We start from the raw sequence: 16,309 nt of genomic DNA, 5'->3' as shown, positions 1-16,309 counted from the left end.
TGAGGTATACAAAGGTACTGTGAATAGCTTCCATGCCCTACCCTAACCTGAACTGGACCAAAGTGTTCAGTGTGGCCATTGGATGATTCTGTATTATTAGGTAGACACTCTTAAGTCATGAAAACTGGTGCTTTCTGTTGGTGCTAGGGTTTTTTCCCTTAAGGTTATCCTCACTCTTGATTCTGTCGGTAAACTTTAAAAGTGTGACTATGATGTACCGTCTGTTATGCTGTGAACATGGAAAAACTATTTTTCCAGAGTATAAAATCCTAATCAAGTTATAATGAATACTTTTGAGCAGGTCCCCGGGTAATGTTTATTATTATGTTGTATAAAAAGGTCCTCCCTCAAGTTTATTCCCTAATTATCCTGAAGGCTATCCACTCCTGAATGAAATTTACTGAGCAGAACTTTTCCAGGAATACCTCTTAAGTATCGTGTTCTACAAGCTTAGGTGGTTAACATTTGAGCCTGTTGTCCAAACCTGAGCACAAATGAAAGCTGCTGAGCAGTACCTGGGGTATTGTTTATCATGCTGTACTGAAAGGGCAGGTCCTAACATTTGGACGTGTGGACGAAATTATATTAACGGAAAGCTGCTGAGCAGTACCTGGGGTATTGTTTATCATGCTGTACTGAAAGGGCAGGTCCTAACATTTGGACGTGTGGACGAAATTATATTAACGGCAAGCTACTGAGCAGTAGCTGGGGTATTGTTTATCATGCTGTACTAAAAGGGCAGGTCCTAACATTTGGACGTGTGGACGAAATTATATTAACGGAAAGCTACTGAGCAGTACCTGGTGTATTGTGTATCATGCTGTACTAAAAGGGCAGATCCTAACATTTGGACGTGTGGACGAAATAATATTAAAGATGAGCCACTGAGCAGTAGCTGGGGTATTGTTTATCATGCTGTACTAAAAGGGCAGATCCTAACATTTGGACGTGTGGACGAAATTATATTAAAGATGAGCTACTGAGCAGTAGCTGGGGTATTGTTTATCATGCTGTACTAAAAGGGCAGATCCTAACATTTGGACGTGTGGACGAAATTATATTAAAGATGAGCTACTGAGCAGTAGCTGGGGTATTGTGTATCATGCTGTACTAAAAGGGCAGGTCCTAAAATTTGGACGTGTGGACGAAATTATATTAAAGATGAGCCACTGAGCAGTAGCTGGGGTATTGTTTATCATGCTGTACTAAAAGGGCAGATCCTAACATTTGGACATGTGGACGAAATTATATTAAAGATGAGCTACTGAGCAGTAGCTGGGGTATTGCGTATCGTGCTGTACTAAAATGGCAGGTCCTAAAATTTGGACGTGTGGACGAAATTATATTAAAGATGAGCTACTGAGCATTAGCTAGGGTATTGTGTATCATGCTGTACTAAAAGGGCAGATCCTAACATTTGGACATGTGGACGAAATTATATTAACGGAAAGCTACTGAGCGGTACCTTTTTTCTATATAGGTATGGTTTCTGAGCCGTTTTGGTCTAATATAGGGTATAGATTATAGTAATTTTGGTCTAAAAGTGTGACAACGGGTATGGATTTGACGGAAACGGGTGTGGAAAGGGGTCTGGAAGAGGGTAATTACATATTTTGATCTAAGGAAAGGTCACGATTGGGCGAATCGAACCGCACTCCCCCCTTCCCCCTCCAAAATAACGACAACTGACAACAACAACAACAACAACAACAACAACAGCAAAAAAAAAAAAAACCGTAGTTCGGAGGAGTACCGCCCCGGGAACTCTACTGCACAAAATGATTTTCCCTTTTTTAAAAGTGACCAATTAAATGAAAGCTTCTGAGGAGTACGTCCCTGAGTTCTTTTCTGTCCTCCAGTCTGTAGCTCGATGAAATCTCAAAGTGTGAATATTCAGGTAAAAGCCATTCAACACTGACAGAGCATCTTTTTATGTCCAGTGCTCTACAAGATGGCCGCTGATAACTTTTAAATCAGTAAACGAAACCTTTGAACTTTGTTTATTGTAGAGTAAATCCACCATAGGAATGCAATAGCATGGACACAACATCACATTGTAGATAGCATCATTTAGCTTTCGAGTCGTTGGTCATAAATAAACTTATTAATGAGAGGTTCTGAAATATTTCAGTTTGAAATTATATTTCCATTTAGATAGTATCCTCTGGATAATACACGAGAGAGCTCGAATAATTTTCATCCCAACATAGATCTAAAGTATTGCACAACGAGAGCCGTGTCTTCAGTTTATTGTTTTATTTATACAATAAAATAAATCGAGAAGATCAGTTGCTATTTTTTTTTTTCGATGGGTTACACAGATGGCCCTCTCTCAGGAAATGCTATACATTCCGCGTGCAGTTAAAATGCGTTTAAAGAAGACATGTACACCAAACATTTTGCGAAAGACAGTACAGTAACCGAGATTTCAGGTCAATATTGTTTTCCTCAAGTATTGTGACTTCAGAAGCAATTTTTGTTGAAAGTTTATCACGGCCTGACCATTCGCACAACCAAGACGGTGAGCGGCTTCAATGAATGTCTGCCTTAGACTTGAATAAAGTTTAGAATAATTTCTCGAAGAGTTAGTTCTATATGATAAATCATCGCATACGACAGCATCATCGCGCCAAAAATGAAATGCTTTTGGCGAAAGGTGTTCTCCATGTACTGATATTTCTCACGGAAAAAAATTAAAAAGGCTTTCGAATTTCCGGGAAGCGAAAGACAACTGAGTTCTGTAAGCGCCACTCCTCGTCTTCCTTGATAGTTTTAAATCACAGGTCAGTATCAACAAGTCGCTTGTATACAGCTATTTCAATCAAAGTTGTCGGATGAAAGCTTAAAGCTTAAAGACATCTTCAAAGAGGCTGCCACCTCATCCATTTGATATCCTAACATTTCTTTCATCCAAATGGCTCGCCATAGTATATCTTTACTGGACAGAGGAGGCATAGCTGACTTTGATGAACTTATTCATAAAAAAAATCCACGGAATCTTGAAGTCTTGTCTTATAGCTTTATACTTTGATCCGACAACGTTAAATAAAATAGCTGTATACAACAGAAACCATCGCAATAGCGACGATAAGAATCGCTCTAATGGGAGAAGTTCCTCACATAAATATTTCTCACGAAAAGAGGCTATCTCCTCGTTTGCAACACAGCTAACTCTTAACTGGCTGTGTCATTCAATCATTTGATTCTGCTGCCGTGTTGTTTTGGGTCAAGGCTTGTATTGAAATTAGTGTTCGGCTGCAATCCTTCTTCTTTATATAAGCCTAAACGTCTTCAGCTGCGCATAAGTTAAATGTTACATATGAATTTCCTGGGCTCTTTCCTCATCTGAGTTGTTGCTTAGGTTTTTGGCCACTGGAGCTTTCTTTTCCAATCTTTTTCCCTTGACGCGCTTCCATTTCATCCGACGGTTTTGGAACCAAACTTTGACCTGCCTTTCCGTTAAGTCCAAGCTTACTGCGATCTCGTATCTCCTGAGCCTGGTTAAGTAATTATTTCTCTGAAATTCGTTTTCCAGTTCTTGAATTTGATGTTTGGTGAAAGCTGTTCTTTCCTTCCTTTTCTTTCCGGTAGATTTTCCGGTTTTCGCAGCTGCAAAAGCAACAGAATAAAAACACAGTTCATTGTTATCGTCGAACTTTAGAGTTTCATTTCCAGAATCTAAAGTTAGACCAATTCTATACCCAATATGCGGAAAACAGTGCCATTATTAATCTCTGTTCAATGCTGAAGAACTAACGGTAGACCTGGAAACATACTGCAGTTCCTTTTGAAAAACATTTTTCAATAGTTGGAAATTTAACGGAAGAATTCTTTTACCAAAATTTCATATTAAAAAAATATGGTCAGTTTGTTTCGACATTAATGACAATAATCGAAACTTTTGCGTTCAAATGTAAACTTTTTGTCAACGTCGAAATGGGGATGTTTTCCAGTTCAAGTTAGGTGCGCAGCCTTCAGCTCGGCGCTTCTTCGATCTCCTTCAACTCCTCCTCATCTGGTTAGGTGTATATTACAATTGCCACACATAAATCATTCTCGCATTACCTACCTTGCGCGAATTAACTCCAAAAAAATACTCTCTTACTTTTTTTGCTAGGCATGATTTAATCTTTCTCATCTTGTAAAGCAATTCTCTTAAATATGAACTTGTTACAAAACCTAACTGAGAATTTTGAAACATTACCACTACAATATAACCTTAAATATTAGAAACGGGAAGCTAACCGAATGGGCAGTTTGCCTTATATTAATTGGAATTATTATAATAAGAAATGTTAAGTTTATGAAGACGTTTAATTAAACCTAAGCGCACAAATGAAGCCTAGCGGGCCAAATGCAGAGGGTTGGAAAAATATACTGACAAAAACCTAGAAACATAGACAGACCAAATTCTCAATATGGCGGGGGGAAGAAATGTTGACTTTTCAGCTTGTGACAAAACACTGATTCGCACTAAACTGCACGGCTTTTTAATACTGACATTATCATAAAGGAGAACTATGAAACTTCAAGACAACTTGTAGCCCTTAGAACCGGCCTGCAAACAAAACTTTAGACAGTCCTTAGATTATAACTTGTCCTCAAATTTTCTGCATTCTCCGTACTGAAGGATAGAATGTCGTTGGTGCTATGTGCGCTATTAAGCCAAATCTTTGCAGAAATTTCGTTTTCCTATCCACTGTTTTACTTAAAATCGGTTCGCTATGGAACTGAAAGCTAAAAAAAGCAGCTTGCAGCTCAGCTTTCGATTATTCTTCAACAAAAACAACTCCAGTGTGAAAAAGGAAGCTCTTATAATTAGCCACTTGTTCCTCGGATGTGAGCCAAAAGCTGACCAGCAAGTTGTTTATGTTTTCTTCGTATCTTTTGTCTGATGTTTCGGCTAAGACTCTACTTTATCCTTAAAGTACTGAAAAAGCTATTACTTAGAAACATTTTTAATCCTGTTAACACAATATTACTGATAGGAAATCCGCAAAGAAAGCCGAAACAGAGATTAATACTAAGTGAATTCCTTGGTTTACCGCGGGTTTGCGTTGAAATTGCGACTGCAATATGTTCAGTAAAGACCTCCTACGTTTAAATTTTCACACGATTAATGAAGCGTTTTTGGCTGCAGAAGAAACCTCTAAAGTTTCATCTAAACATTCCAGTCCAAAACTGAAACCTACAATAGAGCTATGCGGCTCTGATTTTGAGTCTGTTAAAAACCCAGATGTCACTATTTACATTAAAGCTGTTGAACATTTGAGTTCTCTTCGTTTTTAGAAATTTCACGAAAAACTTGAATTAACAAAATACAGTATTGTTGCTTTACAGTTACATTTTCAATACATGAGGACTATTTTGTTGTATGTTGACCTATGATGGCAATGATTGCAGAACACTCCCTTTTCGGCAAGAGATACAAGGATATTACTTTAATGCGTTGGTTTCGAAGAAACCTTCTGATAAAAATGAACAAGGCATGATTTTTGCAAATCTTCGTCATATAGGCTTCGCTGTTATTATAAGCTTAATTTAGCTGACACTTTCAGACTTTTTGCTTGCAGCTTGTTTAGGACAGTACTTTTTTGTGGGTGTAGACTCGGTTCCCTACGCTGAGTTTTTGGCTCGCTTCGACTTTCCAAGAGGTTATTTCAGTTCTTTCAAGTTTCGGTTGCAATAACGTGTTTGAAAAAATATATATATTAGAACTGCCATCGAATACAGAAGAATTCAAATTTAGCTTACCTGTGAGAGTGCGATGGTGCAATGAATAAAATGTCTGTGTTCATAAATCGAGATAACTTTCATTTACCCTGCACGACTAATAATTATGGCTTACAGAAAGTAGCGCGATGTATTTTCGATAATTTTCCCGTAACAATTCTAAGGGCTCGTCAGTTTCTCAAGAGCCTTTAAAGCCAGAAATCGTTAAAAGGGAAGACTTCAATTAAAGGCTTTAGTTTGTCTAAGTTTGCTCGAGTCTTTGCCATGCACGTAATTTTTTGAAGTTTTTAAATATATACGATTCCTTGCCACGGGATCAGTAAAGGCTAACAAATTTTGTCAGACTTTTATCTTTTTGCTGTAAAGGTGGTTGATATAAATGTGTTCGGGCTTCAGTGCAAGAACCGAGGGCTATGTAGTAATATCCCTTGAATATCACGGTCCGCCATGTCTTGTACCCCAGTTTTTCATTTCCAATATAAATGTGGCACCCTGGTTCAATATTAAAAATCCTTGCAACTGAAACATTGGAAAAAAACCAGACTACATTTTAGGTTAACTTTATGATTAATTTGCAGTTCCAAATTTGTAAGTACGAACTAGGTTGAACTGTTCAATAAGCTTTTGTTTGAATGATCATGATTTAGGGTTCATTTCCTGTGGAGTCAAAAGATGATTCAACGCCTTGTACAGTAAAATAAACAGTTCCACTAGGAAGCGGTGCTCGACATTGAGCTCTTACTTGCATTGCATGGTCACATTTTAGCAGCCAAATGAATCCACGGAACAAAGAGCTATAAGCATATTGAACGCTACATGGCGAGCTTCCTTGCCGAATATGTGTGCGACTGGAAAAAAAAAAGAGGTACGCGACCAAGGAGAACCGAGTATTAAAGATATCATTCGACGTTTTATTAAGTAAAATAAATCGCTTTATGTAAGTGCCAATGTATTTGGCGCAGGGAACTAATTGGGGACACTTTCCAGCTCTAATTGGAATTTAGAAGTGTTGGTTTTTGAGGAGAGGGAAAAACTGGAGTACCCGGAGAAAAACCTCTCGGAGCAAGGACGAGAACCAACAACAAACTTAACCCACGTTTGAGGAATTCGAACCCGGGCCACACTGGTGGGAGGCAAGTGCTCTCAAAACTGCACCACTAAAAGGCATTTATTGCTTTCAATTTAGAGTTCCTCTTTTGTATGCACTAAGTTACATACAAAACGAATCCTTCCTTCTGCGCAAAAAACTTCCCAATTGTTGAGGAATCCAAAATACCCCCTTCGTCGTGACCACAGCAAATCAGTCATCTTCCTTGTTATGTTCGCAAGCTTTCATGTGTGCTGCGGTTCAGTCTTGATCGTAACAGCGCGCGAGTTAAATGATGTAAATTTATTAACCTCATCCTGAGCAGTTTGCACAAAGTTAAACTTCTTTTCAAGAGCTTAACCTAAAAAATTCTTGATCATTACATGCTTTCGGAACATGGCACACTTGTTTGGTTTGAGGATAACACTGCTCTTCCTGTAGACATTTGTGAGAGGAATTAATGGTGAAGAATTCACATCTCGATAGGGGGCTAGAAGAGAAGAGTCAATTTTGTGGAAATCTGGACACGTATTTCCAAAGAAGCAATGCGGTGCAATAATGAAAAGAAACGTACGGTTAAAAGCTTTTATATTTACGTTCTGCTTTCCCATAGCTATACAAATTGAATGGTAATGAAATCTCAGCTTTTATAGCTAAGCTGGTCTACCAATCTATAGCAGATGAGCAGATGTGTTTGTTAAGAACTGCCCTTGAAGTTAATGTAAACTTTTCAAAACCGTTATGCTCTCCAACAATATTCTTTCCTTTTAAAACTAGCTCACCAAACAAACAGTGTTTAATCTGGAGGACACGCTGTAGTCGAATTGAACTTCGAGTACTAAAAAATATTCGAGTGATTTTCTTTGTACAACCAGCATTTAACTTCAGTAAGCTGGTTTTAAAAAACGTTCCAATATTAATAGCAGCGGTTAACCACGTATATTCCACAGAGCTGCGGAACAAGTGATTATCAAAACTCCCAAGTAGTTTTTTATCATAATTGATCTGCAAGGCTATTCAAGCAGCTGAGCGAAATCAAATCTAAAGACACACAAGTCTTGTTGGCAACTACAAGATAAAGATAATCACTTTCCTAGATTTTAATTTCTCATGGAAGAATACTCTAATTAGAAAAGTTTGATAGTAAAAGCTGGTTAGTTAGCAGACAAATTCTGAGACGTCAAGTGATAGTTCATAGTTTCATTTATACACAAGTATAAATGCAGGGTAGCGGAAACACTAAGCATGATTCATAGGGGAGCTGGGCAGATCAAGAAGATACTAGTTAAGTTTCAAAGGAGCAATGAATTCTCTAAAGAAACAGCTGCCTGTTCTTCGTCAACACTGAAATATTTTACATACAGAACTGCTTGCTAAAGAAAATAATAATAAAATAAAGGAAATTTGGATTCTCCTTCCCCTTATTAACACTTTGTAGCTTTTTGTATCCCACTTGTATGATGCCTTATCTAAGCACTCCAGTCTGAATTTTAAAGTAAACGTTTCCACAGCGGGAATCTTTCGCTCAACTTTACTATAATTTCGTATTTACCATTGCCCTTAATAATTAAGGTTTACGTTTGCAGGGAAGAGGTACACTCTTAACAAAAGACAACTCGCTTAAAAATGGAAAACAGTCACCAACGTTTGATCGTTTACAGCCAGTGCGGTCTCAAGGAGTTATTCATCAGTTATCACGCTGCTAGCGAAGCTAATAGACACTCAAATTTATTTTAAGCGCACGCCAAACAACGTGTTAAATACTCCAAGTGCAGTAATAACACTTAAGAAAGGTGTGATCTTTAATAAACACCAATAAAAGCATCAGATAGTCTTATTACCTTGTTGGCAGCTCGGCAGTAGCGCAGCATTCTCCATGGATTGACGCGAGTGGTCTGGATGAGGATCCATCGAGCTTGGCTGTTGAGGAAGATGATGCAGAATTGGTAGCTCCTCTCGAGGACTCACCTCCATGTACCTTGGATCTCCATAGTGTGTTAACGACTGCGGCGGGATGTGACTGTATGAAGGCGAGCTATTAGGCAAGGGATAGCTGCTAGCAGTAGGGTACGTACTGCAGGTATAACGGGATGGGTGGCTGTAAACATACGGTGGGTGCGATAGTGGTGGCGGTGCATGCGAATCATGTGGATTAACTGGATACGGTGGTCGGTTGTAGTTATAACCACGCGGGTACATATCTCCAAGCGGCGTGTTGACCTGTTCCTCACACGTTTGTTGTGTTCTGCTAGAGTCGCACGATTTGCATGCAACCCATTTAGGCACGCATTTATCGCGCAGCCGCTAGCTGGGGTGAAAGTGATACCCGGGCGCCACTTTTGAAAGTGTAATCGATCCGAGGTTATTGTCTGTCGGTTTAATTCTGTTTGAACTCTATCCTTCAGCATTCCTTTGCAAAGAATATTTCGTGAAGGGCTTAGTTCGGTTTGTTAGCTTCAAGGGAAGCGATTGCTTTTAACGAAATAATTTTTCTGCTGGCAGAAGGTGAAAAATAGACACGTTATTGCAGTCGGCTTGGCCAAATCTCTCCAGCGACAATCAAAACAAACAATCCACCTAATCTGATAATATTTCTTTCCTCGGTGGCTCCTTTCATGTGCCGCACGCTTTCAGCTGTTTAACGCATTAACTTGTAAATAACTCTTCTCTTGTCCTACTTTTGCATCGCTAAATTGTTCATTTGCTTGGTGCTAATGTGTTTTTTATTCTCAGTTGTTAGTTTTGCATTTTGTTTATCAGAAGTAAACGAACAGTGATGATTCAACGCTGTTCGTTGCGCGCAGGTGTAAATTGCAGCGGCGAGAAACACGTTTACATGTCTTATACACCACGCACGCGGCGTGTTTTTTTGCGGCGACATCTGAACTAAAACATGAGCACGTGATTCGCTAACACAGACGTCATAAATCTACTTGCGTCTGTTAACAAAATTTAATCTCAGAAAGAGAGCCCGGGTTTAGTTCTGATCTCCGGTCTCTTGACATTTCAAACGCTTCCATCACTATATCATGATATCACATTAATTGCGCAATTATACTCTTCGCCACTGACAATCTTATTTGAGAATCGCGTGTTTATTAGATTCACCTCCTTGTCATGCAAACTATAAAAGACTATATTATGAGTCACACAAAAAGGGAGAAAAAAGGGTTTTTTGCATTTAATTTGGACTTATTCCACAAATGTGTTGCACAGATTTAACGCAAACTGAACTTACGGCTTTATGTGCAGCGAGCGACTTTATTTGAATTTCTGTAAGTACAACGCAGTGATTAAATAGTTTGTTCGCCAACTGTTAACAGTCACATCCTAAATGCTGTTTCCTTTGTAAAATGCCCTTGTTGATAGCAGGTCACATGAACAATGGGTTAATTGTGTGTACAGCGCTTTTAACTAAAGGAGCAACAATACATGGAACCGGTTAGCTTTCACTAAAACCACACTGCAAGCGTTAGAACTGATGCATTCCGACCCACCCCTCGGAAAACCAGAATTAATTTTTGGGCGGAAAGCTTGTAAAATCTTGACAGAGCCGTCATCTAATTGCTTTACAACTTTCTCGGTTTTAATTAAAAGCGAATGGCATGTGTTACCTTCCTTTGATCTTCATTGGATGGCATTTCATCGGCCCTTCATAAATCGATAGCCATCTAAGCCAGATTTTCAACAAGGCCGCAGTGTAACTTCATGGACAAGGGCCTCGAGCCGCCTTCCCCATCTGCTGCAATTATAAGTTTGCCACGTCATTAATGTCTTCCTTATGGGTAAAATATTCCATTGTGTTTCAAGAGGCCACTGAAACGAAAAGGGCTTTTCTCAAGTGGTTCTGTCAGCTATTACACGAAAAACTACTTGAGATTAAAATGGTGTGGAAGATATTTTCATTGCATGAGAGGCTGTCAATATAAATATTTGGTTTAAGGGTCTGTAACTCGCAAATTGTGTTCATATACAAAGCTTATAAGTTCATTTTCGAACAAAAGAAAAAAAAACTATTAACACAGTCGATACTTTTACTTTCAAATGCCGATAGAGATACGATGATAAAAGTCATAAAACATCTTTGAAAATTGCCCTGTTTAGAAAAGGCAGATACATTTGTTATCGAACTGTATGCCGGTAAGTGCCTAGCGATAATACGTAAGTCTACTTTGACTTCGAATGTTGGAGATAAGAAGATAATTATTGTGTTTTCTCTTGGCGCCCACGAAACAAACAGGATACCAAAATTCATTATAGCTGAGAAGAGCTTCACATGATCTGTCAGGACCGCATTACGTAAACAAATAACGTTCCTGTGAGATGCTAAAATGTCACGGCGGTCGTTTTGTCTGAATGATTTTGCAGTTCCGTTGTCTCTTCGCTTCAAGGCGAGCCAATAGGTGTGCTGTCAGTAAGCAAGCAACCGCCAATTATTCGAACATAGTAATTGCTGTCTTCTCGGCCCGCTCTACACTCTACAGTTTTTACAACTGTATTTATTTCGATAGAATCCTCTTCACTGTTAAGGAAAACTTTGTGCCATTTGGATACAATGGCGGAAAGACCGTACCACTTCGAGATCAATCCGCGGTTTTTGCTGATATATCTAGGAGAGATAAGTAGATTGAAGTGGTAAGTTTTAACTGCATGTGGATGACATAGTGTCTGCATGCAATGAGTTTATATTAGCTCACTCTAAATATTTGAAATTCATGCCGGCATTAATTGATGGTTGCAATCAAGTTTCTCACAATGGACGAACACTGCAAATAGACTATATTTATAAAGATAACTCGGCTTATTTTCTTCCGAGGTTAAAGAATTACTTTAAATTATGAATCTAGTTTCGTCTCTTTTTCACCGAATAATCTTTTCTGTAGGCACCTTTTTATAACTTTTGTATTGATCTATGTTACCATTGTTGCTCGTTAAATTGCATCAAAGTACAACTCGATGCATAAACTGGGAACGTTTCTCACAATTTCCAGCCCACTTTATTCTAATTTCCGTCATCACGCTTAAATCAGATATGTTTGAATCATTTTCTTCAACGAACTGAACCGAAGTAACTTAGCTAGCAAGTAAGGGTTATGCCAATATCTGTTCAGCGGTTGTGTTTCTTATCAAGAATGGCCGATCATCAGTTTTGAATCGGACAAAACCACAGTTCAGTGTGGATTGTATCATCAAGCTCTGGCTAAAGGCTTTACGTTTTTCCATACACACTGCCCATATGACAACACTAGTTTTCATTATCGAGATCAAAGCTGCGTATTGCGAAAGCCTGTTTACAAATTAATGTAGCTTGTGTTCTGTGGGTGTTTCATAGATATATCATAGCAAAGCGAAAACACGAGTTGAAGAGCGCTAGGTTGGGACAGCAAAGTTTAATATCGAGTTTGTCCACTAACCGGTAGGCCCGTAGCCAGACAAAAATATTTACCGAGGGAGTATATAACAAATTAACTCTAGCAAACAAAATGCTGGTACATAGTGTGAGCCCATTTTGTTAGGCAAGTTTATTATTTTAACCCCGGCCATCTTTCGGTAACAAACGGTTCCGGCACCAACCGAGCCTTGAAGACCCAAGGCCATTATCTCGAGCAATTTTTCGTGTCCCACAAAGTTGACCAGTGAGTAGCTACAATTGTAGCTCAACTAGCCTTTGCTCAATCTGACAAACATTCCTCTATCATTGTTTTTTGATAGCCAAGGACATAGTCGAACGAAATATTCCGTATTGTTGTCAGTTCTCATTACCAAGCTACCGAAGGTTGAGTTAATAAACCGCTGTTTCCTTTCGCATCAAGATTGCCACTGTGCTAAGCACCAAGAAGAACCAGACTGAGTACAGAACCAGATGAATCCGCGGTTGCTGAATTAGCGTATTTTCGTCAGTTTACCCGTAACAAGTGTCATGACTTGCTACCAGAAATAATTCTGTTCTTTTAGTTTGTTACTACCCTGCGAGCAGAGACCCTTCGATCTAGATTAGATAAGTCGGGAAGAGGAAGGGCCTCTGCTCGCAGGGTGGTTTGTTACTGGCTGAATAAAGTCTTTGAAGAAACTATTTTTATCGGTTTTGTCTTCCATTTTATCTTGATTTTTATAATTCAGCCAGTTCGTTGCTTTACTTTGTAACATTGGCGGCTTCTTTAACTGTCTCGATCCTTATAATATGTAGACAGCATATATGATGCATTTCTTCAGGGAATGCCGTAAAAGTTAACCTGGCGCTGGTTGTTCAAAGAGTCGGATAACTTTATCCAGCGGATAAGTCGCTATCCAGCGGACAAAATAAGTTGGAGTACACTTTATCGGCTGGATAGCGAGTCAGTATCCGCTCTATGAACAATTGAGGCCTGCTTCCTTCTCAAGTCAAATACAGTTGCTGCTACAGCCTGTAGTAACTGATAACTCGCAATCTTCTGTCAATAAATCTTTGTTATATGGCTACCAATTTTTAAGTTAATTACACTGAAAGCAAGCAGCGAAAAGTAATCGAGGCGGGCAGTGTAAAATATAAATAAATATGCAGTATATTCAAGACGACACATGAACTCGACACACACAGATAAGAAATGAGGCAGTACAATATAAGACATGGGAAATAATTACATTTTGCAAAATAAATAAATAAATACATAAATAAATACATATATATGTACATGATATTTGAGAAAAGAAGTAACTTAAATTATGAATGTTGAAATAGTTTTAAAAGCAGAATAGGCGTGTTAACATAGGTACCCTCGCTCGAACTTCATTAAAATCGAGCACATTTGTAATTGCCGTTATAGGGTTTAAGTTGTCGAGATGAGTTAACGGTATACCGATAAACTGTTTAGCTATCTAAACTTGACGATCAGAAAAGACCTTTCCTGGCTGAATGGGGACTGATTAATAGCTTAGAAACAAGGTGATACAGGATCCCATAAGCCTTTGGCTTTAACCGTATTGTCGTGTCGATGCATAAATAAAGGTTATTATAATTATTACAAGACGTTGATTGTTTTTAGTGCTTGATTGCTGAGATCTCGGGTGAAGATCCATATTCACTTTAGGCAAAGCTTAGCGATAAACCCATAGAGCTAAAAATAATTGGATTATAGGTGGTTTGCAACTAATCCCTAGAGATCAGAAAGACAACACTATGGCAGCCATGTTGGATGACAAAACCCAACATGGCTGCCACACCTTTAATTTGTCCGTAGCCTGGATCTCTAGGGATTGGTTGCAAACCAGTATAGTATAAGTTCAAACTGAACACCGCACACGAGTACAGAGTCGAGAAATTGCCGGAAAGCACACGGTTTTACTTTAATTAGTAAGTTTTTGTAGCTGACTATCGTTTTGCTGCGGTCGAACTTTTAAGGAACCTGTCGATAAAAACACTCAAACTTTGAAAGACAGAGAATGTTCATAAAATCAATTAACTCCTAGAGAGGCATAAGTTGCAAAACAGCACAATTTTTAAAATAACGCCGCTCTATTACAATGTGTACTACGAGAAATTGCTTTGCATCAAACTTGACAAGGCGCTCTTACACTAGTCAATTTTTCTTGCAGCTTGTTTCGCAATATGGTTGTGACACAAGTTGCACGAATCATTGCCTAGTCTAACATGCCCTGAAACGAACGTGTCTCGCAATTTTTTTGTTGCTGCAATCGTTGCGCGCGAGAAGTAGAAGTCGGTTCTACTTCGTGCAAAGGCGACTGCAACAAAAACGTTGCGAGGCATGTTCATAACAATCCCACCATCAAACATGCTACATTTGTTTGGGAAAACGTCCAGTGTCCATTCATACAAACACATGATCATCCAGCTCCGGACGTGTTAGTTCTTGATTAGAGATACAAAAGCATTCCTTCTCTCGAATGGTGTAAAACTATGGAATGAGATACAACGCTATATATCGGATCTGCGTAAGAAAAAATTCAAATGGTTCTTCGCTTCTAACAGCTATTCCGCTTATTCGTATTCCGGAATGCGGTCAGTTGAACGCAGCCTTAAATGTCACAAAGTGAGGCAAGCAAGACAGTACTCATGCTATCAAATAAACATTGATTTTATTTGATTTTCATTTCAGTCTATTTATTTAAAAAAAAATAAAAATAAAAAACATTGATTTGATTTTCAGGGCATGTTACACCAGACAACGATCCGTTTCAACTTGGTTGACAACGGCGCAACGAAATTGCGAGACAAGTTGAAAGAAAATTGCCTAGTGTAACAGCGCCTTAAAATACTTTTGTTTTCTGTTACGAATGCCCTTCTTAAAATATTTGTTTTTATTTCTACAGCTTTAGTCTTTGGTTTTCAGTAAGACGGAGTGGATAACAATGGAAAGGAAGTAACGCTTTCAAACGAACACGTGTTGTAAACCTGTTGTTATCATCGAACCCTGTCGGATAGCTGGATTACTGGGCACTCAATTGCAGCCTTTTCTGCGGTGAACTACAAAGTAACAAAGCTAACCGACTCATATTTATTTCTAAGAAGTATAGAAAGGTGAAGAGCTTCCGAACAACTGACAACTGACTGACTTATTCAGCAGCCTCTGTACACGATTATAATTTCCCTGGCTGAAGATCGAAGAGCTGACAAGGGTCTAACATAGAAAGACCTAGACATGAAAAAGCGTCCTTTTCCTCAGAGTTTCACGTAATTTGGCTTAGAAGTTTTACTTTGCACATGTTTCAAGTTTTTTTAAACTTATCTTGTATTTTTGTAGCTTAGCTACTGGTAGACGAATTTTGTAATACCGAACTTTGTTGCTATTCGTAGGCAAAAGTGGTAAATAAAATGCATTATCATTATAGACCTGTCAAGAATATATCATTAGCACGAGAAAGTTCGTTCTCAGTTGAACGTTGCATGTAAAATTTTTACCAGAATTAACGCAGCCATCACGCATAGATGGAATGCAGCTTTGAACATGAAGCAGTTTCTCACAATTTCTTAAGAAATAATTTCACTGTCCACTTTTCTAAAGGAAGGGAAAAGGGCATTCTTCTATAAGTATTTATGAAAATCTCTTCAAACTCAGCTACATTCATCGAACGTCTACATCACGCTATATTGAACCGAAATACTCGGCCATTGGATTGGTAATTGGTGAACAGCAATTGGCTATGGTCCATATCATCTCTGCATTTATTATTATTCTCGATTCTAATGTCTGTGTCCTGAAGGTCTACATTTCTTCTTCTTCCTCTGAAACCTCTAAGGCAGAGGAGAGCCGAGAAGAGGATAGCAAAGGATACTTTTGCTCTTAGCCAAGACACGGTGCTGGCGTAGTCCTCTCCCTCCCTCCCTATTATTATTATTATTGTTTCAATTTCGTGGGTCAGGGCGAAAGTGTCCTTTGCAATTTTGCGGAGCGCGCTCCTATGCCTAAGAGGATCGAGAACCCCGAGAAGGAGGAACTTAGACGTTAAGGAGAGGGATCTCGAAATAGAGAACGGCCAAGCTGGACTTTCCTA

General features: G+C 38.8%; 1 protein-coding gene and 1 long non-coding RNA gene across 3 annotated transcripts; one reads left to right on the top strand and one right to left on the bottom strand.

Annotated features, from left to right (window-relative positions):
- Positions 1-2,229: 2,229 nt before the first annotated feature.
- LOC146474170 (uncharacterized) lies at positions 2,230-9,212 on the bottom strand. The gene is made up of 2 exons (XM_085117264.1): positions 8,662-9,212; positions 2,230-3,609 (listed from the first exon to the last, which is right to left on the bottom strand). The coding sequence occupies exons 1-2, from the start codon at positions 9,017-9,019 to the stop codon at positions 3,314-3,316; spliced, it is 654 nt and encodes a 217-aa protein (XP_084973390.1). The 5' UTR covers positions 9,020-9,212; the 3' UTR covers positions 2,230-3,313.
- A 1,922-nt stretch (positions 9,213-11,134) lies between these two features.
- On the top strand, positions 11,135-15,755 carry LOC146474169 (uncharacterized). Of its 2 annotated transcripts, XR_014866209.1 has the most exons (3): positions 11,149-11,234; positions 11,332-11,455; positions 15,128-15,755. It is a non-coding gene; the product is annotated as an uncharacterized LOC146474169 (long non-coding RNA). The 2 variants fall into 2 exon arrangements; XR_014866210.1 differs by having other exon boundaries at positions 11,135-11,455; positions 14,965-15,755.
- The last annotated feature ends 554 nt before the right edge of the window (positions 15,756-16,309 follow it).

The sequence above is a fragment of the Pavona decussata genome, unplaced genomic scaffold (assembly GCF_977016875.1).
Source record: "Pavona decussata unplaced genomic scaffold, jaPavDecu1.1 SCAFFOLD_91, whole genome shotgun sequence".
NCBI classification, from domain to species: Eukaryota; Metazoa; Cnidaria; class Anthozoa; order Scleractinia; family Agariciidae; genus Pavona; species Pavona decussata.
Note: the sequence above shows the minus strand (reverse complement) of the source record. Positions and strands in the feature narration are given on the sequence as shown.

Coding starts and splice junctions, on each gene's coding strand:
- LOC146474170 (XM_085117264.1), bottom strand. CDS start 9,019: ATGTACCCGCGTGGTTATAACTACAACCGACCACCGTATCCAGTTAAT. Junction 3,610..8,661: donor ACTGCCGAGCTGCCAACAAG/GTAATAAGACTA, acceptor TTGCTTTTGCAG/CTGCGAAAACCGGAAAATCT.